Raw genomic sequence first — 23,824 nt, 5'->3', positions numbered from 1 at the left:
ATTCAAAGCAATTGGTTCAAAGTAACGAATGATGTATTTTAAAGTCATTTCTTCAGCCATGTGCTCAGCTCTAGAATATTTACCCTATGAGAGCACGATCTCCCATAAGCATTTAACCTAAATGTATGCTCTTCCCTCATACATCCAGACAATCATTGATGGAGAGGGAGAGGTAGCCATCACATCCCCCAGCAGGATTCCAGGCTGCCCACGTGGTCTCACAGGCAGCCATACGATGGGTCATGGGTCGTCTGTGACAGCCTCCAAAGCCATCTCCATGTCTCCACCTGATGGCCTTGGCTGCTGACGCCCAGCTACTCCTCCCCATGAAGAAGGAGCCACGTCCCTGGGGTTCTCCAGTGCAGTGCCCATCACTTCCCCTGATGCCACTGAGGTCAGCCTGTTCACTCCTGTGGCCACGGGTTTCCTCCTGACATGGTTCCGTGGCTCTCACCAAGACAAGGCTCTCCTTACCAGAGCTATAATTCTTTCATCAGAATCCTGAGCAAGGTGGCCTTGCTTTCAATGTCATATTGCACCCTTATTATTAAACGTCTTTTCTTTGGCTTTCACTTTCTCTCAGTCCCAGACTCTGAGATTGCTGAGACTCAGTTCTCTTGGAGTTGAGTCGGAGAAAGATTTTTAGTGCTGTGCCTCAGTGTGACTTCCAAAATTGTCCCTCCTCCAACCAGTGCCTGAAAACTGACTTAAAGCATCTTGTTTCTCTCTTCCCAAAATTTAAGTTCCCAGCTCACTGGGTGTGGTCCCAAAAGGTGGCCACCATCAATGCCTCTCCTCATTGTATGCGCATGCTACTCCTTCCATCAAGACATAGAGTCTACTTCCTCTTTCTTGAATCTAGGCTAGTCTCATGACTTGTTTGGACCAACAGAATGAGGCAGAAGTACCAGTCGAGTCCTAGCCTTTAAGAGGACATGAAAAAGGCGAGGCTCTCATGCTCTCCGAGGAAGCCAGCCATCATGCTGTAAAGAAATTTAGGCTAGACTTATGAAGGAGAGACCCTGTGGAGAGAGTGGCCACAGAGGAAGGTCAAAGTGCCAGACATTGAGTAAAGCCTCCCTGAACCTTCCAGCTCAGCCAAGCCACCACCTGAATGCAGCAGATTGAGTGACCCAGCTGCCACAGCATGGAATCGAAGCACCACCCCAGCCAATCCCTGCCTGAATTCCTGACCCTCAGGGAAATGAGAAATCATTGCTTTTTTGAGCCACTAAATTTTGGGGTAACTTGTTGCCCGACAATAGACGAGGGGAAGACTGAGAGACAAGCTTTTCAAGAGGTAGCGTTTGTCCTTTTCCTTGCTTCTGCATCTCAGTCCAGGGCCAACACCTGCTTCAACTCGTCTCCAGGCTTCCCAGAAAGCCTTGAGGATCTTCATGCAAATAGAAGGCCCGGTAGCTTCCATCATGTGCCCCGACATGCCAACCCCCACATGTGACATCGAGATATGATTCCTTCTCTCTCCACATTTCTTTTCTCTGCTATGATGGAAGTTTTTAGGCAGATGTTAAAATGAGTTTATTCTCCCTAACAGTGAAATAATGCACAGAGAGAAGTCAGTCTGAAAGCCCAAACCGGTCCCAGACAACCACCAGTGCAGGGAGACCACATGAATTAACAAGCATAGCAGCTACATTTATTGAGCACTAGCTGTGTACCAGGCTCTAGGTAAGCATGTTACATGCAGCATCTCATTGGATCTTCACAACTACCCTGGGAGACAGCTATTATTATTATCTCCATTATACAGATGAGGAAACTGAGGCTTAGAGAGGTTAAGTAACTTTCCCAAAGTCACATAGCTATAAGCCCATCTCCCAGCAATGTCATACTTCTTTTTCTGGGTTGTGGTGGCCATAGATGAGTCAAAGAGACACCCCAATTCAGTGCTTTCAGCCAAGGAGATGCCTCCAGTGCATCCAACGTTTTTCATTCCCTGGCACACATAAAAAGTGACTACATCAATAGGACACACTGGGATGATGGGTTGAGGTTGCTTCGGGTAGAGGTGACAAGCCTAGGGCACTCCAGTTAGGAAACGCCATTAAGCTATTTGTAAACCAAAGTCACTTCATTTTCCCAAGTCCTTTTGTACCTCTGAGACTTCTAAGAGGGGATAAGAATAAAAATTGTTTAAAATATAACTTAACGTAGATAGGTTATCATCTCTTAGCACTTTTGGAAGAGCAGCCTTCAACCTCTAGAAAGGGCCCAACCTGGGACATGCATGTTCTTGAGATGTGACCTCTAACATATGTCTCAGCCTCTCGTGGTTTGTTTCTCTCTGAAGAAACATGAGACCCACGCCCCAGGATTACAAGCTGAGTGCAAGGGGTAAAGAAGGCATCAGGATAGGCTCTCAAGTCCAGTAAAAAAATCCAACCTCGGACACCACTGGAGGGAGAAGACAATTGTTCCTTTCAACAGAAACTAATGAAGGAGGAAAGAATTTTCTAGAAATTAATGATGGTTTGGGTGGTGCCTTTCAGACGCATTGGGATTTATTTGGTTTTCTCCTGGCATTTGATTTCTTTCTTTTTAGCAGTGTGATTGACATGTAATTCACATACTATACAATTCACCCATTTAAAGTGTACAGTTCAGTGGTTTAATGTACTCACAGAGCTGTGCAACCACAGCCACAATCTAATTTTTAAATATTTTCATCACGCCAAAAATAAACCCCATGCCAATCAGAAGTCACTCCCATTCCTTCCAGCACCCACCCCTCCCAGCCATAGGCTAATCTCTAATCTCTCTTATGTCTCCATAGCTTTGCCTGTTATTGATATTTCATATAAACAAGTCATACACTATATCTTTGTTTTTTGTGGCTGGTTTCTTTCATTTAGCTTAATGTTTTCAAAGTTCATTCATATTGTAGCGTGTATCAGTACTTCACTCCTTTTTATTGCTGAATAATATCCCATTGTATGACTATACTACATTTCATGTATCCATTCATTTGTTGTGGACGTTTGGGTTGTTTCCCCTTTTTTGGCATTATGAATAAAGCTATGAACATTGGTGTACAAGTGTTTTGTGTGGACATATGTCATTTCCCTTGGGTATATACACAGGAGTGGAATTGCTGGGTCATATGATAACTCTGTTTAACATTTTGAGGAACTGCCAGACTCTTCCAAAGTGGCTGCACCATTTTACATTCCCATCAACAGTGTAGGACAGTTTGAGGTGCTGGGAGAGTAAGGAATCTATTTGCAAGGGATGAGGTACCAGAAAACATCATGGACACAGCAAGAGGGAGGTCAGCAGTTGAGGGGTGGGAACTCACATCAGTTTGGGGATGGGAGCTGGTGAGGCTGGTGGTTAGGAGAGTCTGCTTTGGGCCCATGGCTGAAATCGACAGGCATAGGGGATGGTAGGCTCAGCCAACCTCAAGGTTATGAGCCTTAGTCAGTTTCAGAGGTCTAAGGAAGCTCCTCTTCTGCACTCATTGCTCAAAGAGAATGAGGTACTGCCCCAGATTTTAGTGGGAAGAGATTCACTGTCTCCAAAGACGTGTCTCCAGGGTATTGACAGCAGCCACAGCAGATGGGAGGTGGAGGCAGAGATATTCTACCCGCTCTGGAGAAGCCTGACCCTGAATGATTCGAAGCTATGCAAGTGCCTGCTCATGGGCACACCCCTCCTGGGGGACCAGTGATGTCCACATAAACCTGTAGCACTTCTCAGACCGGATAGCACTTATGGGATTAAAGATCTGTCTACTCCACCAGATAGCGAGTTCCAGAGGCAAGGACCCTGACTTCAACTCATTCAGCAAATGTTTGTGAAGCTCCTACTATGTGCCAGGCACCACGCCGGGTGCTGGTAGGGCGAGAGTAGTGAATGAGACCAAGCCCCTGCCCATGGAGCTGTCAGTCTATGCACTGATTCACCTTTGTGTCCCCCTCAGCTGCTCAGTCTAGGCACACAGTAGGTACTTAATAAGCGTTCCTTCTCCTTCTCTCACCAGATCTTTAAAGGAATGACTTGAAGTTGTTCCACTTAGAAGGATCTTCTCATTTCTTCAGAGAGGCTCAAAGGTGATTATACGGCTTAGCAAGCAGTTCATTCGCAGATTCCTTTAACTTGCTCCAACCCCATTACCCTCACTTTTGTGATTAATTGTTGAAACCATGTGCCTTCTTGGGGTGACCTTGTGCCCCCTTCACAGCAGTGCTCTTAACTTCTTAAGGAACGATTTTTGAACTTCTGATCTTGCCCTTGAACTACAATCACCCATCCGGTTAACAAGGTAACTCCCTCACATCGAACCCGCCGAGTTTCTCCATCACTGAACAATGTTGTCTGTTTGCACTGAATGTTCATGTTAATCCCCACAAGATGCAAGGGAAGAAAGACGGACAGGGGACAGGTTCATTTCAGGAAGCTGGGAAGAAATCTGGGTTTCAACTCTTGGTGATCTTTGTTTTGGGGGAAATCCTCTCTCTGCCTCAAGATAAACTTCCTGGAGAAACTCTGTGGGAGTTTCTGTGGGAGCATGTCTGCCCATCATTAACAGGGTAAGTGTTCCTGTCTCCAACTCAGCTTCCCAGCACCAGTGATAAGAGGGCCCCGCCCTCCCCCTACACACACACACCCAGTACTTGGCCAAGAAATAATCCCCACCTCCCAGTCTCCCCCATTATCAGACAGCAATAAAAATCCAACAAAAGAGAGACCTCAATTTGCCTGACGTTATCATTCTTTGGTTCAAATGTTTACAGCAGGCTCACAGCTGGCCCAGAGGATTCTGTAATGGCCAGTGCATGGTCCCTGCCCTCAAGGGGTTCACTCTCTGGTGGGGAGACAATTACATAAAGAGATGACTACAGAACCATCTCTTGGTCGTTGGTGTCTCAACCACACTGAACAGCATGGGAGCGCCTGTGCGGTTACGTGCCTTTGCTTAAACTGCCCTCTGCCTGGAACGCCCCTCCACTCCCCTCCCCACCCCTAAGCTAGCAGATACCGGCCCGTGTCCCCATTCTCTGACTGCAGGCTTCTCACTTGCAGCAGACCCCAACTGGAAGACGGGAGATGCCTCAACCTTAATCCAGGTTCTGAAATTTTGCCCAGGACTGGACATTTCAATTAAGGAATGGAGGCTGTTTTGTGACTTAAAAGTAACCATAGCTTGGGGCTTTTTTAACCTAAGGTTGACCAGAAAATTTTGAGGCCTGTGCCAGTTTTCATGCAGGGGCAGGGGAAGAATGAAAACTTCCAGAAAAAATAGGAAGGAATAATGGGAGAAAATCTGCATTATGACAACATTCTACAGCCACAGTTGCTCAACCTTGCAGCTACCCACATCTGTCTATCTCTCAGACCGTGAGCTCCTTCGTGCCTAGCACAGGGCTGTGCAGAGTAAGTGCTCAAAAAGATGGGGGTGGGCACGGGCAAGGACAGGGACACTGTGTAGGGTAGGGGAGGCTGTCCCAGGGAGCAACTGTTGGTGGCAGGACTCAAGACTCAAAGTTGCCCCAGGAATGAGTCTTGAGAAGTGACAGCATCTCTCAAGGAGGCCCCATGTCTTTGAACAGCAGCTGCCTTTCATTGCAGAGATAGACCTGGAAACTTGATAATATAAATGCACTCCAGAAGGGCAGTGTGAGCACAAAGACACATCAGCCGATGTCAGTGTAGACAGCAGATATCAGATGCTGTCCTGCTGGCAGGGTGCTTTTGCCATGGACACCAGGGAGAAGAAGATCCACCCAAAGACAGGGGTCGTGACCCGGTAAACCAAAGATAAGGGAGGAGGGACGTGACTGCCTAGCTGTGCACGCTGCCTTAATCTCACCGTCCAGGGGACGCGCATCCCGCTGCAGATGAGCAAAGACACAACGACAGCTGAAGGAACTCGCCCAAAGCCACACCACTACTAAGTGACACAGCTGGGATCTAAACTCAGGCCTGGCTGGCTCTAGACCTCACATTGCCTGACCCTGTGGGTCAATGTCTTCATCTCCTTCTTCGGCTTGCTTGGAAGCTACTCGGTAAACCTTCAACTGTGTGCATTGAAGAACTGGGGCCCTGGGTGACTGAAGACCTACCCATCCACATGGTCCATGCAGGGCTCAGAGGGGTGGAGGTCTGAGGCAGAGCACGGGAAGGCTGCTGTGGAAGGGAGAGGCTCCCCCAGGCTTCACACGGTGCCCACACTCCTGACTCTGCCTGCCTCTCTGCTGCGTTTGTCCTGCAGTCCCTACCTGGTTTCCTCCATCTGCACTTTCAGGGTGCACGCCCTCAGAGGACCAGGCTCACTGCCCTCCCTGGCATCGCAGGGGCTGGCAGAGAGCAGCTAACACAGTTACCCAACCCATCCCCCTTGTCGGTTCCCTCACAGGCCAGCCCCTCTCCAGAGCTGGGAACCTGTTGTCCGCCACCTGGGTGAGTTGGCACAACTGGATCAAGCACCCCAGTGAAGTGAAGGTTGTGAGACCACCCTGAGGAGCCAGTCAGGGCAAGGAACTCCCTCCCAAACCCTGGCCAGCCTTCACTCATGTCTCTCCTGCTGTTAAAGGCCTGGCATACAACCAAGCCCACCCTGCTGACTCGGGAGGGAGCCCCTGACTTCAGAGGGGCTGAACAACAGGGGTAGGGAGGGGGGGTCGGTTCAGCCGTGGGACTGGCCTGGAACCCCTCAGCTTGCCCCAACCCTGGTGGGGCAAATCTGACCTGATCCACTGGTGTCTAGCAGTGGGACCAGCGCCGGGGCATCCCCTCTGAAGAATGATGCCCCCTGGGCAGCTTTCTGTCTCCCTGTCTTGAAGTCCTCAACACCTGGTATGACAGCACATAGTAGAGAAGAACATATGTCAACAAGACACCAGAGCTTTCACAAATTAATGTATTTACTTCATTATTTGCTAATCAGTTGACTGCACATAGCTGTATCTGAGTCACTTTAAGTCATAATTGCGAGGACAATAACACAAGCTAGCTCATCCAGCTGGCTGAGAGTCCTTGGGGGTATTCCAGTGCCAGGGTGGCTTCTCTCTGCATCTTCTGGCTGCTCTGCCCGCTCTGGCCAGTTATCAGTTATGCTGACATTCCCTGCTGCTCTCTCCTTCCTTTTTTCTTCCTCCCTCCCTCCTTTTTTCCCTTCTTTCTCTCTTTCCTTGATTTTTTTTTTTAATGAATTAAGCTCTTTTATTTTTTGCTCAGGAAGATTCACCGTGAGCTAACATCTGTTGCCAATCTTCCTCTTTTAGCTTGAGTTAGATTCACCCTGAGCTAACATCTATGGCAATCTTCCTCTATTTGTATGTGGGTCACTGCCACAGTATGGCCACTGAGAGACGAGTGGTGTAGGTCTGTGCCTAGGAACTGGGCTCGGGCCGCTGAAGCGGAGGGCACAGGACTTAACCACCAGGCCACAGGGCCAGCCCCTCCCTGCTGCTCTCCTTTCCCTCTCAAACCTGTGGTGTTCAGTAGATTCAGACAGACCTGGCTACTAAGCTTTGTGACCTTGAAAAGGGGCTCGACCTCTCTGAGTTTCCATCACCTTGTATGCAAAGCAGGGGTCCCTAATAATTGTAGCTGGCATCAGCCTTGCAGCTGGCTCCCCGTTCCGGGTTCTGGGTGAAGCACTTGTCATGTATCAGAGCTCATTACTCCTCACAGTGGCCCTGTGAGGTAGGTACAATCATCACTCCATCGGGTAGATGGGTGAAGGAGGCTGAAAGAGGTAAGTTACCCAGGAGCAACTTGTGTGGAACTGGGATGCGACCCAGGGCTGTCGCTCTCCAGCGACTGGAGGCTCACCATAACGCACACAAATGCTTCCTCCCGCCTCCCTCCTTTCCTCCTTACAACATGGCAGCAAAGCAGAGAAGGGCCAGTCAAGACAGATGGAAGGGTCACAGAAGCCTGAACACATCGGCATCTACTGCAGCTGCTTCGGGGTTCTTCCCTGTCTCCTGCAGCACGCATTTCCCCACTTCAGGACACTGGAAACTCTGTGAAGGCAAGGACAGGGCTTCACGGAGGGACAGTGTCAGGAAGAGCAGCTGCTTGGCGGACTGCTGAGCACGGTGCCACTGTGAGGGCTCGGGGGCTCAGGGTGAGAAGCAGGGACGGGACAAGCCCAGAACAAACAAGTAAGACCCAACATGGAGTGTGCTGGAGCTGAGTGGAGCACTGCGGGGGCAGAGCAGGGAGGGCAGAGGACAGCCTCCGCAGAGGGGTCTCTGCCAGCACCGCCAGGCATCATGTCCCATGTTAGGCTCCTCAACGTCATCTCATGTACCCCTCACAGAGGAGGAAACTGAGCCCGAAGACAACACCTCCGAAAAGCCGCGGAGCTGGGATTCAAATCCACATCCGTCTAGTTCTAAAACCCACGCCCTGTGCTCTGTACAGGCTGCCATTGGAGGGGACACCCGCTCCGGGTCTCAAAGAATGACGTCCAGAATAAAGGAATCATTTTCAGAGCAAAGTGAAAAACACATTCTCCCCAAATTTCACATCATAAGCAGCTGGAAAGCAAACATAAAGGATGCTGGGGACACAAACATGGCGAGAAGGGCCGTCTGCACAAACGTCAGCTTCTCCAACCCGATTTCCTGCTCTCAGCCAACAAGGCCGACGGATCTTCCCAAACCGCCGCTGCTGGCGAACTCCAGGAGAGGAGAGCTCTCCCAACCTCAGTGTCCTCAGGACAGCGTCACGCCTCAGGCCCTGGAGTCTCAGTTTTGTTTTTTATACTGCAAGACAGAGAGATCATTAGAAGCAGGCGAGGGAAGCCAGCAGGGGAGGGAAGACTGGGGAAATCCTGAGAACTCGGGCATCCAGGCCTCAGCTGCCTCCCAAGGGGCTTCAGAGGGGGTGGGACCCAGGCAGCAGGCACCGGATGGTCTAATCTCTGGTTGGCGCCTGGACCCTCTTTCTTCTTTATAAGAAAAGGACGCTGATGGGGTTGGGGAGGGAGGATAAGAAAGACACTGAGGACATTAGAACTGAACACGGTGGCGGGCCCATCCTTCTCTTTAAGCTGAATCTTGTTCAGAGAAAAAAAAATCTAGGTTAGAAGAGGACCCTGAGAAGCCATCTAGTCCAATCACTGAGTTTAAACAAATGAATCCTGGACCCCACACCTGGAGATCCTGATTTAGAAGGACAGGGAGGCGGGGCATGTTCTGATACCAAAGTGTGATGACCAGCAAGCCAGTCTATATTCTTGATGTCCTCCCTTCCTCCACCAAAACAGATACTTGAATGTTTCCTCAATAATCCTGCCTCACTACAAATACCCTCAGAGATGGGGAGCTCACTACCCCCCAAGACAATATTTCCTCTCTGAGTCATCACCAGGCTGCCGCCCGTCTTGGCACTACTGCTTCCAGGAAGATTGTTCTCTTCTGCCCCATCTCAGCTTATTCAGCCTGTCAGGCGGAAACTTCCCCTTAGGGATTGAGGGTGCCTCCCTCTTTGCAGAAAACAAGTGCAACCAGAAGGGCATCAGCCATCAGCTTTCCACCCTGGAGGAGGGGAGCAGCTGGCTGGAGGGGTGTCGCAGCACTGATGGTTCTCAACTGTGGGGCAGGGGCGACCCCTGGTGGTCACATAGATCACAGCCATCCACACCCCAACTCGCAGGTGGAGGTGGGAGCCAAGCACTTACTTTGTTCATGATCCAGTCGGCATCTTCTATGGCTCTTTTAATAATCTGCTGGATTCTTTCAGGGTTGTCCTCATCCGAATGAACCCGGAAACCCTGGAAGTTTAAGCATAAAAAGAGACAACTAGGCAAAATTCACAGGACCGGCGGCTTCAGAGCACCAGTCACGGCCAGGCACATGGCAGGACACTTCATACTCAGCACGGCTCTTACCCCTCCAGAGACTGTTAGGATGACTCCACCCAGAGATGAGGAAACAGAGCCTCAGAAATCCCAACCTGCCGCTAAGCAACGGCACCAGCATCTGAATCCTGGTCTATCTGACTACACAGGGCAACTGGGAGAAGGAAGACTGGCACCCCAGTCACCCCCAAATCAAGCTGGACCCAAAGGTTATCAGGCAGCGGGGGTCTAAGGGAAACTTCCATCTCTCTGCGTGGCTTCACAACAGGGAAGAACAGGGCTTCTCCTGACCCAGCTGGAAAGCCGAGCAGAGAGGCAGGGGCGCTGGGGAGGTGGCTGGAAAATCCAGCCAGGCCCAATGCACAGCAATGCAGGGCTGCTGTTTGCTCTTGACCAGATGTTCACCCTTGAGAAGCAACATGAGATTCAGCTTCACTGGTGTGGCACTTGGGGCCCTGCAAAGAACTGGTCCCTCCTCTGCCCTGTCACTCTTGACCCACATGTCTTCCTACCTGTCTTTAGGAGTCCCTCAAACCCCCGCTCCAGGAAGCCCCCCGACTCCCTCCGACAGCTCACCACTCCTTTTCCCTGTGCCTACAGCCCTCGGTTGCTGTCTCTATGTTTTTTACTTTCCACATTATCTCTGTATTCATTTGAGTTTTTAACTTTTTATTTGGAAATAATTTCTAACCTACATAAAAACTGCAAGAATAATAAAAAAGAATTCCCTCCCAGAATTGCCGATTGTTATCATCTTGCCACATCTGCTTCATCTTTCTTTATAAGTGTTTGCATAAGAATTTCTGGAAGCATTTAAAAGCTGTAGACATGATGCCCTGCACCCCTGAACACTTCAGTGTGTACTAACAACGAGGGCATTCTCTTACATAATCACACTAATCAAATTCAGAACATTTAACACTGATGGAACACTAGCATCTAACCTACAGCCTACACTCCTATTACCTGAATTTCTCCAATAATGTCCTTGATAATAATTGCTTTTTCTGGTCCAGGATACACCTGGGATCACTCATTACATTTAGCTGTCGCATCTCTGTAATCCCTTTTAAACCAGAGCAGTCTTCTGCCTCCCTCTGTTTCATGACATTGGTATGTGTGATGAGTCCAGGCCAGCACGCGCTGGATGGCCCCTCAGTTCAGGTTTACCCGATGCTTTCCTGCGATTAAATTCAGGTTGTGCATTACTGGCAGGAATGCCTGTCAAAATGATGTTGTGTCCCTTTCATTAGCCATTTAGCTCCCTTATTCAAGCCCTGGCACAAGACTGGAGTGCTGGGTGAGGCATCTCTGTTTCCTGAACAGAAACCAGAGAGAAGAGCTGGGCTGTCCAGCACTGGTTTCTGGTGGCTTACGAAACTGCTGCCCACCTGAAAGACCATCCCTGCCTCCTGCCCCCGGCCCCTGACCCTGTGATAGGCGCCCTGTTACGGGAAGCCCCCCTATCCCGAGCCCAGGGTACCCTGCTCCCACCTGCCTGACAGCATGTTTGTAATGTTCCTGGATGCCCTTGGTTGGCAGCTGCCGGCAACAGCGCAGCAAGTATCGGTAGAGCTGCAGCGGCCTCTGGACCAACTCTGCCCCTGGGAGCGGCGCCATCGGCAGGCGTGTCCCTAGAAAACACAGAGCATCACTTCTAAGGCATCAAGTCCATCCTTGGCCCATCCCCCGGGTTCCAGGGCTCTGTGAAGAGGCTTGATACAGCACGGACACCAGGTCCCCTTCATGCCACACCCCAAGACCCAGATCCTGAGCTCAGGCTGGCCATTCAGTCCTGCAGATGTCTCGGCCCAGAGCAGGCATGCAGGGACCAAAAGCAAGATGTGCAGCCTCATTCTGGCATCTTCTTTCAGGAGACCAACTTCAGGTGGCAGGTAAGGAGGTGTCACTGACAGGCAGAGTGCGGGGGACAAGCAGGAAGACCCTGTATTGCAATCACCAAGAAACCAGCTGACTGAGGCAACAGAGGGGAGAACGCCCAAAGGTCTGAGCCTCACTCCTCAGAGTGTGATCCCAGACCAGTAGCATCGACATCCCCCAAGAGCGTGTTAGAAACGCAGTCTCACCCCAAACCTACTAGACAGAAATTGCATTTTAGCAAGATGCCCCATAAGCTCCTGCCTGGACCTCTACCACTGCATTTTGCTTGGGGTCCCTGCCTCCAGCCTGTCGCTCCCCAGTCTCCTCCACATTGATGCCAGAAAGTGAGCTTTGGAACCAGTGTCCTAGGCTCATCCCACAGTCAGCCACAAGGAACTTCTCCCAGATCCCCCAAACCAGCAAGTAGCCCACCTCTCAGTGTCTTTGCACATGCAGCCCCCTGAGCATTGAGCTCCCTTCCCTGTCTCCTGCATGTGAGGAACTTGCGTTCATCCTTCCAGGTCCTGCTCAGTATCACTTCCTCTGGGAAGCCCTTCCTGACTGTCCCTCCCCGGGGTCTGCAGTGCCCTGTTGGTGGAGCTGTTAGCGCACTTCCCACACTGCTGGGGATTCATCTGCTGCCAGGAGCCTGGCCCGGCCCCAGCGCTGCCTGCCCTGTTGTGGAACTGACTGAATGGAACCTCTTATCTCCTGTGTACAGATTTCCCCTCTCTGAGAGAGAAGCTCACTATGTTCCAAATGAAGGAGCTAAAAGACCGAGATTAAGTGACTGGCCTTAGTTTCAAAGTAACATAAAAAGAAGAACAACAACGCCATCCCCCTCAAAAAAGAGAACCAAAATACTAAATCTAAGAGGTCCGTAAACTAAGAAAGAAAACTTTAGTTGCTGGTTTCAGAGGCTCCGTCACTCCATTTCCAGTATATTATCTTCCTGGCAGCAACAAATGTCTGTCTTCACAGCTATTTGCCAATTCCTCTGGATACTCTGGGCTCTCGCTCTGACACGGGGGCGGTGAGGCAGTTGTCTGCCACCACCACCCTTCCTCCTTTTTGGTAACAGCCCCAGATGTGTGACTGGTGATGTGTGATTGGAGATTGCCCCTGGCCAGGTCTCGGACCCCAAGGCCTGGGTGGGGCTCCACTCCAGGCCTGACCAATCAGAGCCCTGCATCCACGTGGTTGCAGGGATTGGTTCAGATGGGCACAGGATGGTCCAATCAGAGCGAATCTCAGAACCTCTGCAGGCATGGCTGGAAAGGCCTCAGCTCTTTCCCTGTAGGCTTGATGCTGAGAGGACTCGATCCTCTCTCAGGGCAGCCATCCTGCCTCCTCTTGAAGTCTGAGACTGAAGCCAGGCAGCAGAAGGCAGAGCTAAGACCACGAGTGAAATCAAGTCTGAAGAATTCATTCGAGCCCTAAAACCACCCGCCTCAAGGCAGTCTCACCCCTAGACTTTCAGTGACCCGAGCCAATTAATCCCCCTTGCCAAAGCAGCTTGGGTTTGTTGTTTTGTTACTTGCAACCGAAAGTCCTAGCAGATGGGCAGGTCTTGACCTCCCAATTTCTACTTCCACGATGAGCTCTCACAGTTCCAGCTCTTAGGGAAAGCGCAAACAGGGAAGGGCCCCCAGGAGCATCAACCTGCCAGTCTGACCAGCCACTCTTCAGCCCAATAAACAGAGGGGAAGCCCACACAATGGGGGCAAAGACATTCAAGGACCACCACAGAGGACGTACCACTGAAGTCCCCAACCCGATGGGCAGACTCCACTGGCTTCCCCAAACTATATAAAGTGCTAATCAAATATTGTAAAATGCTAGTCGTGTAACAGATGGTTACCATCTGCAGACTTCAAAATTAACATTTGGAAAGAGTACAACTTTGTTTCATTACTTAAAAACCCAAGCAATACTTAGAAACCAACCCAGCAAGTATGGGCGGGAGATTATTTTCAGCTCAATTATAATACTTAGTCATTCTCAGTAATAACGAGCAGAGAAGGCATGTGTGGGTCCACCTAGAAGAGTTAAACTAAAAATGTTTTAATTTAATTTAAAGTGTGGGCTTGCTATTACTTAAGGGGCAATGAACCTCACAGCATCATTGCTAAAACTGTAGTCAAACCCTGTGGCCCTGGGAACGCTCACGTCGCACATGCCGCTATTTGGACCTGAGCCTGGCCTCTCCACCTGGGCCCCTGCCTCTGTGAATGCACCTCCATCTTCCAAGGCAACCAAACCAAAACCACCCCCGAGCCAACCCAGACTCCTCCTTCTCCCTCAGTCCTCACGCCGCTGCTCTCTGAGTCCTATCAAATTTTTACCTTGGAATGCCCCCTCAAATCTGTCCCCTCCTCTCTCCTCTCGCTTTCCACCACCCACCCTTGCCTCAGACATTTACCATAGCACACGTGGAAAACTGCAAGAGTCCCCAGCAGGTCTTCCTGTCTTTCAGTCTATTCTCCACTCAACAGCCAGAGTGAACCTTTCCAAAACATAAATCTCAGCAAGTCATGTCCCTGCCTAAAACCCCTAACAGCCACTCCTACCCCCATCACTCATGACAACTTTTCCCAAAATGCGGGACAAATATGAAATTATTTTAAACAGCATATGGACAAAGACCTTTTTATTGAAATGATTTCATATTTATTTTCACGTGTAATAAGAAAAGAAATCAATTATTTCATAGGTATTATGGCTTAAAACAGTCTAAAAAAATGAGTGGGCATAAAACTGATATTCTAAAATGTATCAACCAAACAAGAATGCAATTGAAACATGGGAATGACAAAAATCATGAAACTGGTACTAAAGTTTGGAAAGCACTGGTCTGAAAAATAAAATCCATACTCCTTTCCATGTTCTCCAAGGCCCCCTCTTGATCTGACCCATGCCCACCCCTCATCACAGCTCCCACCACTCACCACCGGGTCCAGCAAACTGAGCTCTGACTGGCACACTCCACGACAGCCTGTGTCACATTTGCCTGTTATGGTCTCAGCACCGTGACAGAATGCCTGGCATATGGTAGATGCAATAGGGCTCTCCAGAGAGACAGAACCAATAGGAGATATATATACATACATATATACACACACACACACACACACACACACACACACACACACACAGAGTCGTGTGTCACTTAACGACAAGGATACATTCTGAGAAATACATCTTTAGGCGATTTTGTTGTTGTGCAAACCTCATAGAGTATACTTACACAAACCTAGATGGTATAGCCTACTACATACCTAGGCGGTATGGTATTAATCTTAAGGGACCACTGTCATACACAAGGCCAGTCGTTGACTGAAACGTCTTTATGCAGTGCATAACTATATATAAAGAGATTTATAAGGAATTGGCTCACGCGATTATTGAGGCTGGCAAGTTCAAATTCTGCAGAGCCAATGTCCCAGGTCGGAAGCTGCTGGAGAACCAGGAAGAGCCAATGTCCCAGTTTGAAGGCCATCAGGCAGAATTCTCTTACTCAGGGAGGGTCAGTCTATTGTTCTATTCAGGCCTTCAAGTACCTGGATGAGGCCCGCCCACATTAGGGAGGGCAAGCTGGTTTAGAAGTCTCCTGACTTAAATGTTAATCTCATCCAAAAACACCCTCATAGACACACTCAGAATAATGTTTGGCCAAATATCTGGGCACCTGGTGGTCTAGTCAAGTCGACACATAAACAACCATCACAGTACATGCTCAATATCCATGTGTTGAATGAATCCTCCGACTCCTGCCTACAATACTCCCTCTGCTTCCTCAGGTCTCCAGATCCCTCAACACCCAGCTCTGAGGTCTGGAACCTCCTCCTGGAAGCCCTCACAGACCCACTACCCCTGCCACCATGGTCGGTGGGAGGCCTTTGGACACCTCAGACATCCGTCATCACCCGGCACTGCTCTAGTTCGGGCTTCCTCACCTCTCACCTGGATTGCTGGAAGTGTGTTTACCTGCCCTTCAGCCCCTTCCAGCCTCCTCCTCAGGGCAGTCACCATGCTTTATCTAACTTCCACTCACAATCTTCCCATAGTGGGACACAACATGATAGCATGAATTATTATTACTTTAATTGTCTAAGATCTAATAACAACGTTGTAGTTACATGGGAGAATGTCCTTGTCCTTAGGAGACGCAAGTGGAAGTATTTCAAGGTGATGTGTCATCATGTCTGCAGCTTACTTTCAAATGTTCAGCGAAAGACAACACAGAGAAAAGACAGAGGGAGAAAGACAAAGCAAATGTGGCAAAATGTTCGGATGGTGTTGAGACGGCAGGTGTGAGGGTGGACGTTGTGCTATTATTTTAACTTCCAGATATTGTGAAAATTTTCATAACAAAAAGTTATTTTAGAAAAATCCTTCCACAGCTTTCCCATCACCTAGTGGATAAAGTCTTAAACTCTAGGCTGACACCAATTCCTAAAGGCTCCTTCCCCGCCCAGATTTAGCCCTCATCACTCCTCCAGGCACACTGACCCTCCACCTGCAGTTCCTTCAATAATAAGGGCAGTCACCGTCATCACCATGATTACCACAGATGCCTTCCTGAATACCTACCGTGTGACACGCACTATTCTAAACAATGCACAGAATTAACTAATTTTCATCCTCACAGTAACTCTCTATGAGGGTACCATTATGCTCTCCTTTTACAGATAAAGAAACAGAGGCAAAAAGAAGGTGGGAAATTTGTCCAAGGTCACAGAGCTGTGAGTGCAGAAGCCAGGATTTCCACCCAGGAGGTGTGGCTCCAGAGCCCGTCGTGGGTACTGCCTGGAATTCTAGCCCCATCCCCACGTGGACTTCTACTTGTCCTGTGGCGGACATCTGTGGTTCTTCCTAACAGCCCCCCGCCCCGTTTCTTTCTAAGGGGTGACTCCTTCCCATAGGGTTTGGCCTGCTGAGATTCTCACTGGTGGCTCCACCTCTCCAGGCCACAAGGAGAGCATGAGACCCAAGCTAGGTCAACTGAGCGATCGATCCCTACCTCTGGAAAACGTGTTCTTGAAGAGGGTTACAAAGAGCCTGAGAATGTGTTCGTGCCCCTGGCAGTAGTGTGTCCTGATCAACCTCTTCCTGCTCTGAGCTGTCCTTGTAGGTCCTGCTACCCGGCCTTCCAGAAGTGTCTAGATTCCTGCCCAGTTCTCCAGCCTTCTCCCCAATTCTGTGAGCTCCTAACACTCTTTCAATAAATTTCTTTTTGGTTAATTCCTCCTCTCCTCTTGCCTCCACACACAACTAGACTCTCTCTCACCCTTACCTGTTTGTCCACATCTGCTGTAGCTGCTTCATCAGCAGGAACCCCGTGCTCCAAGTGTTGGCCTCACCATCTCCTCACCAGACCACACTTCCACGAGAGCAAGGACCCTGTCAGATTCCTCCATCTCTGCTCCCTCAATGCCTAGCACAGTACTGGGCACACAGTGGACTCCTCAGATGTGCTTGCTGACCAACTAACCTCGAAGTCTGACCAATCCCAACCTGAGATGTGGCTGAGACAGTCCTGTGCTTCTGTCCACTATGAAGTGAGGACCTCTGCAGGGTCCTCCAGGCCCTGGGCACTCCTGGCTGTCGCCTCTGACAGAAGCGCCCTCCCTTTTCCACCCAGTCTACTCCAACCTTTCCTAGTCTCCTTGGCCTCCCTCTAACTCACCTGCAGGAACTCCCCGCAGGCAACCGACACCCCCTGCCTCCCACAGTCTGGAGAGGCCGTCAGAGAACAGCCTCAAATCCCCTCCGCCATGAAATTCATCCTTACCTGAGAGCCGACCAATGTGCTAAGCACGATACTAGACATTTTTACAACCACCCTGTGACAAAAAGCATTATCATCCCCATTTTGTAGATGTGGAAACTGAGGCCGAAAAGTGAGCTGACATGCCCACGAATACACAACTAGAGAGTGGCAGAGCTGGGATGTGGACTCTGGCTCCAACTCCAGTGCTCCAACCTCCCTGAGTTCCTGAAGGAAAGGGGCCCCTCCTTTTCCCAGGCCCTGTTAGGCTCTCAGAGCCTCTCTCCTGGATTAATCCAACACCATTCTGAAGCATCTCCTCTTCAATCCCTCCCTATGCTCAGCCAGAAGGAGCTTCTAAAAGCAAAAACTTCATCTTTGAGTCCCTTGATATCCTTTAATGGCGCCCACAGAACAAACTCTAGGGTCATCAGTATGTGCGGCGGTGTGTGTGGGGGGGAGCTGTTCAAGGCTTTCCCCAGTCAATCGCCAATCTCTCTCCCATCTGCAACCAAGTCCCACCCCCATGCTCTTCCTGGCTCTGTCCCCTTTGCTACTCCCAGCGTCTGGCACACAGTGGTCACTCAATAGGGGGGTGTCAAATTGACTCCTCCCTCTCCCCAACAACTTTGCGGCCACTTTCCTCTACCTTGAAGACTGAGTGGCCCAGTGAAAGCACACGGGCCCCAGACCATGGCCAGATTGACGTGAGGATTAAGTAAGAGAGCATACATGCCTGGTTCACCAAATATGAGGTCCCTCTCCCCGCCCCTTCTCCGCCCCTGGAAAAGCAGCAAAAGGGAACGCAATGTGTTCTGGTGCCCTTTCCATGCTTCTGTCCAAAATAAGAACGGCCTGCTGGGAGACGCCCCTGGTGCAAACTGACACTGGGAGACACTTGTGGATTTCACGGATTCCATGAATTCCATGTACATCAAAGAGAGAAAACACATCTTTCTTTTAATTAAATCAAACTAAAGATCAGGTGAAATTTATTTAGCTTCTTCCAGAATCAGCACTGAGTTCGGTTATTCATCCTGCAGCCTTTCATGAATTAGCAAGTTATAGAAACACCTAAGGCCACGTGGCTTTGCTCAGAGGGGGCTCTCGGTGAAAGGTGGTCACTGAGTGAGGAGAAAACCGTCCCAAGCAGGCAGCCTTTCAAAACCAGGTTCCAGGGAGTGAAAGCGACCTTCTCCCATCCTACGTAAAAGAACTCTCTTTTCCACAGCCCTGGCCAGGAGGCATCAGCTTTTCCCCCTTACCATGCTCCCCGGTGCATGCATGGAGCTCATGACCTCCCCAGTCCAAGCACCCCATCTTCACACAGCCTGAGCTGTCCAAAGTCCTTTAGGTTCTGAGCTAAAATCCGCTCTGTAAAATTCTATCCCTCGGTATGAGCTCTGCCCTTTGGGGCTAAAGCCTCCCCTAGGCTACCCCTAAGACCAGTCTTTCATTACTCAAAGTCAGTTATCCCAGCCCTCAGTACCTTCTCCAAGATCACCATCCTGCGGGTGCCGTCATCCCCCAGTGCCTCTCCATCCCACTCACCCTCCTCTGGACACACAAGGAGCCTCATTGTCGACCTCACTCTTAAACGTAGTGTCCTGTGGGAAAACCAGTTTGCTTGTGTTCTGACCAGCTCATGGGCACTGGAGTTCAGCTGGAAATTCAAAGAATGCAGCTCGGGCTGCATTCTCTGCTCCAGCCCTCACGTGGCCCTGGCAGTCAGCTCAAAGGCATCTTTTTTCCATGAACTATTCTTAAATCTGTTTCCCCATCTTTTATTTTATTAGTTCAGTCCAGAGCCACAATCTGTCAGGGGTGCCTGATCCTGTCTGTTATCCAACTGAACTCAATTCAGCACAACAGAAGCACAGACACAATCACATACCAGGTACAAATGGGGGACAAAGAGAGATTAACCCCAGCAGGCTGTGTCAGTCACCCATGCAATGCCATTCAGAGCATCTAGCACGTGTGTGACTCTGGGCTCAGGCCTAGGACCACAGAGATGGATGGCCTGATGCGTCCCCTAGCTCTCCTACCTTCTGCAAAGCTGATGGCATGTCTTACCACCTACCATTCAGGAGTGATTCGTATGTACCAGGTAGGTGTTGAGAGCTTACATGTGTTATCTCATGTGTCCTCACAACAATCTTACAGAGTAGGTATCATTAGCCCCATTTTATAGATGAGGAAACTGAGGCTCTGAGAAGATAACTTGCCAAAAGCCACACAGCCAGTACACAGGCAGGTCAGGAATCAAGCCAACATCTATGTGATTCCAAAGCCCATGTCCATGGGTGCTTCTAAGACCACCTGCCATGTCCACATCTGAGCCATCTGCGAAATGCTGCCCACAAGGGGGCTAAGGACCCCACAGAGAACTCTCCCAGGCCTCTTCAGGACCAGGTCCATGCACTCACGAAAACACCTGACAGTACTATTATCCAGTACTTATTTTTCAACCTTCTCCATAAACCCTTGCTCCATGCTTTTTGGAAACCCAAGGATATCATTTACAGCTTCCCCTCGCAGGTACCAAGATGAGAAAAAAAGGCACAAGGCTGATGTCAACTACACAAAGAAAAGGGGCAACTAAGGAAATGCTAAAAAAGCTCTTAGGAGACCCAAAGGAGAATATGACAGCACAAAGGAAAAGAGCAAAAATAAACCCACACAGGGAATTTGCTGGGAGCCAAGTGGTATCACCAGCAGAGATGCTGAGAAACAGGCCTACGGCCCCACTTAACCCCACCGTCTTTTCCCTAACTTGTGTCCTGACATAGGGCACCTAAAAATAAGTGAGAAAAGTCATATATCAAAAAAAGAAAAGAATGGAACGACAGAAAATAGCCAGAAATTATGCCCTTTGGAGCACTAATACAAGCTAAATTAAGCTGCACAGGCCATTGTTTAAACATGCAATTACTCTTCTGGATGGGGACGTCACAATATAGGAACGGGGGGGTTTTGCTCCCCCAGCTCTGGGGCTCCCGCGGGCACATGCACGTTCTCCCAGACTCGAAGTGGGGCAGCAGTCCTTGCTCCTCCAGTCCCCCTCCTACTCGGTCAGGGCTCTCAAGACCATCTCCCCAAACTTCTCACCCCACCACTCCCGCCACCCCACCTTCATGCCCCTGGGCACTACCTCGGTTCCCAGTTTGTAACAATGCCTCCCTGGGACTATGCACTACCTCCTAATCAGTCTCTCTCGACAGTGCCACCCAAGGACACTTCCTAAAGAACACACCCCGTCATTCTCCTTCTCCAAAACCCGTGGGGAGTGTTCTTTACCCACGACCTTCCGATACCTGGTTCCAACTTCTCTCGTCAAACTCGTCTCCTGCCGTCCTTCCCACACTTCCTGCATTTTAGCCACAGACTGAAATTGGAGGTTAAGTTCATGGACTTTGGGATCAAACAGTCTGTGTTCAAATTCTGACTCCATCACTTGCCAGTTGTGGGACCCCGGGCAAGTTTCTTAACTTCTACCTTAGAGTCTGTTGCACATCTGTCAACGGGGCAACTAATATTTCCTACACAGAATCATTTGAGGGTTAAATAATGCTCCTAAACCACTTAGCACAGAGCCTGGCACCTACTACGTGCTTACTATCAACTGCTGTTGTTAATAGCATCTCTGAAACGTGTGAGCTCTTCAACACCTCTCTTCCCCCTATGCCGAACTCGTCAGCGGCCTCAAGAATTCCTCTTTATCCTTAAACATCCAGCTCCTACATCACCTCCTCGAGGCTCACACCCCATTGCCATCCACACTCCTGTAACAGAGTCATCACACCGTACTGTCATCATTTATGCAACAACGTGATGGAGGAGCCTAGAGCAGGTTTTGATGACAAAAAACTCTGGTTTAGGAGCCTAACTCTGCCATTTACTAGCTGTGTGGTCCTGGACAACTCACCTGACTTCTCTACACTTCTGCTGTCTCCTCTGTAAACTGGAGAACAAAATGCACACCTCATGGCGGCGGGGCGGGGTTGGGGGGTAAAGATCAAGCAGCTAACATAAGTACCGCACCTAGCACAGGGCTGGGGCACATACCAGGTGCTTGAACATCTTACTCTTTGCTGCTCTACCTGGCTACCTGTGCTCCTTGCTAACGGCAAACTTCTGAATGACAGAGACTATATTGTATTAGTCACATCTCTAGAGTTAACAGTCCGGAACATAAGAGAAGCTCAGTAAATGATTGTTTGTTGATTGTGTGTTGACTGATTCCCATTTATCAGAGAAGAAACTAAAGCCAAGAGGAAGGTGACTGTCCTGTAGTCACAAAGCCAGCAGGTGGCAGAGCCAGGCCTCAAACTCAGGTCCTTCGGCTCTGAATCCTCAGCTCTTTCCGCCACACCTGCTGTCTCAAAGGCTAAGGAGCCACCCTGAACATCACAGTTGTCAGCCCAACCCCCCTGAGGCTTTACCAGTTCAAAGCAAACCTGGCGAGCTTCCCAGCCAGAGCAAAACAGGCAAATCATACAAAAGGCAAACACCCTGGTCTCAGAGCAGGTCAACCAGCAACCTGAACTGAATCACTGTGGTGTTAAGACTGCTTTGTGCCAGGGGCCTCCCAGACACAGGCCACAACATACCACTCCGGTTTGAAGGCAAAAGAAAGGAACTGAAGTACTGGACATGTACCAGGTGTCAGACACTGGGCTGGGTACATCCCTATCACTCCCACTTTTAGGAAGAAAATTAAAGCTCAAGGTCACAGAGAAGTAGGTGCATGCCAAGCTGGGCTTCGTACCAGGTCTGCCTTCCTCACTCAAGCTCTCTCTACACACACCCAGAGCTAATCTCAGAAGACCCTTGAGCTGAAAACTCCTGGTTTGTCTTTGTCCTCTCATGTCGCCCTCCCTCTGGCCTCCTTGCTGGTCTTCACATTCCCAACCACTCTTCCAGGCACCCACATGGCTCATCCCCCCGTATATCCAGGTCTCACTTAAGAGGCCCTACCTGACCACTCTATAGTCCCTTCTATTTTCCCATGGCACTCTTCACCACCTGATGTATACATAATTGTTTCTGTTCGTATTCCCCCACCGGAATGTCAGCTCCGTAAGACAAGGGAGTCTCTTTATTTTGTTCCTGGCTGTATACCTAGAACAGTACAGGGCCTGACACATAGTAGGCACGTGTGTGTGTGCGCGTGCATGTGCTGAAACAGTCATTGAGCACCAACAAGGCGCCAGGTGCTAGAGTTACAGGAACAAACAAGGCAGCCCCTGACCCCACGGAACTTACACATTAGCAAGAGATGATAAAAACCAATTATACAATTATAATTACCACAAAGTGGAATTCAGGTCCCTGAGAGACTGGCTCACGGGATCAAGGGTCAGACTACTTTTCTTGGGAAAGGGACCTTAAATCTGAGGTCCGAAGGAGCAGGATTTGGCTAAGTGAAGGTGGAAGTGAAGACAGAGGGATGGGGAAGGCAGAGAGAGCAGCCTGCAGCCTGCAGGAAGGCCTAAGGGAGGAAGGGACTGCAAGCACTGCCAGGCCCACAGGAGCCCTGGGAGGCAGGGAGGCCAAGAGCAAAGACGATGCTGTCCAGGAAGGCAGGGCCACATCCACAAGGGTCTGATAGGTGGTGAGGACTTAAGATGAGTCCTAAGGCCCATCACTTGATCAATGGCTAAATAAAATGTGGGACATTCATACAATGGAATATTGTTCTGTGATGATCAGAAATGAGGTACGGATACATGCTGCAACATGGGGGAGCCTCAAAAATATTACTTTAAATGAAAGAAGCTGTCACGAAGGACCAAATATTATCTGATTCCATTTATAAGAAATGTGCAGAATAGGTAAATCCATAGAGACACAAAGTAGATTAACGGTTGCCTAGGGATCAGGGGAGTGGGAGATGGGGTGGGGGGTGGGGCACTAAAGGAGGGGTTTCTTTTGTGGTTAATGAAAATGTACTAAAACTGATGATGATGATGGATGCACAACTCTGTGAATATACTAAAATACGTCCAATTGTGAGCTTTAAATGGGTGAATTGGATGCTATGCAAAACAAACAAAAGATTAGAGCTAAGGGGTTTCAGCCGCGAAGTGACTTATCTGTTATGCAGAAGCATAGATCGCAGCGGGAAGGTTACTCCAGGTGAGCGCGCTCGCGGGTGCTCGGGCCAGACAGGGCCACGTCCGCTTTTTAAAATGGGGAAACTGAGGCTGTCCGCGGAGGTGCGTGCCAGACGGCGGACATTTCACTAGCACGCGCGCGGCAGCCCTGGTTCGCAGAGGCGCCCGGAGCCCCCGGTCCTCCCCGTCACCCCGACCCTCCCCGCGTCCCCGCGGCCT

At 49.8% G+C, this 23,824-nt stretch overlaps 1 protein-coding gene across 4 annotated transcripts in view; it reads right to left on the bottom strand.

Annotated features, from left to right (window-relative positions):
* Positions 1–6,858: 6,858 nt before the first annotated feature.
* Positions 6,859–23,824, bottom strand: part of LYRM9 (LYR motif containing 9) — a 59,429-nt gene continuing 42,463 nt past the window's right edge. Inside the window, exons 1-4 of one of the 4 annotated variants that reach the window (XM_014862122.3) lie at positions 19,038–23,286; positions 11,330–11,469; positions 9,656–9,748; positions 6,859–8,738 (exon numbers count right to left, since the gene is read on the bottom strand). In XM_014862122.3, the coding sequence (XP_014717608.1) occupies positions 8,721–8,738; positions 9,656–9,748; positions 11,330–11,469; positions 19,038–19,182 (396 nt within the window). In that variant the 5' untranslated portion in view covers positions 19,183–23,286 and the 3' untranslated portion in view covers positions 6,859–8,720. Of the gene's footprint in view, positions 8,739–9,655; positions 9,749–11,329; positions 11,470–19,037; positions 23,287–23,824 lie in introns of those variants that run through there. The other 3 variants (XM_070482724.1, XM_014862123.3, XM_070482723.1) reach the window with 3 other exon arrangements.

This window comes from Equus asinus, chromosome 13, assembly GCF_041296235.1.
Source record: "Equus asinus isolate D_3611 breed Donkey chromosome 13, EquAss-T2T_v2, whole genome shotgun sequence".
In the NCBI taxonomy this organism is placed as follows: domain Eukaryota; kingdom Metazoa; phylum Chordata; class Mammalia; order Perissodactyla; family Equidae; genus Equus; species Equus asinus.
Note: the sequence above shows the minus strand (reverse complement) of the source record. Positions and strands in the feature narration are given on the sequence as shown.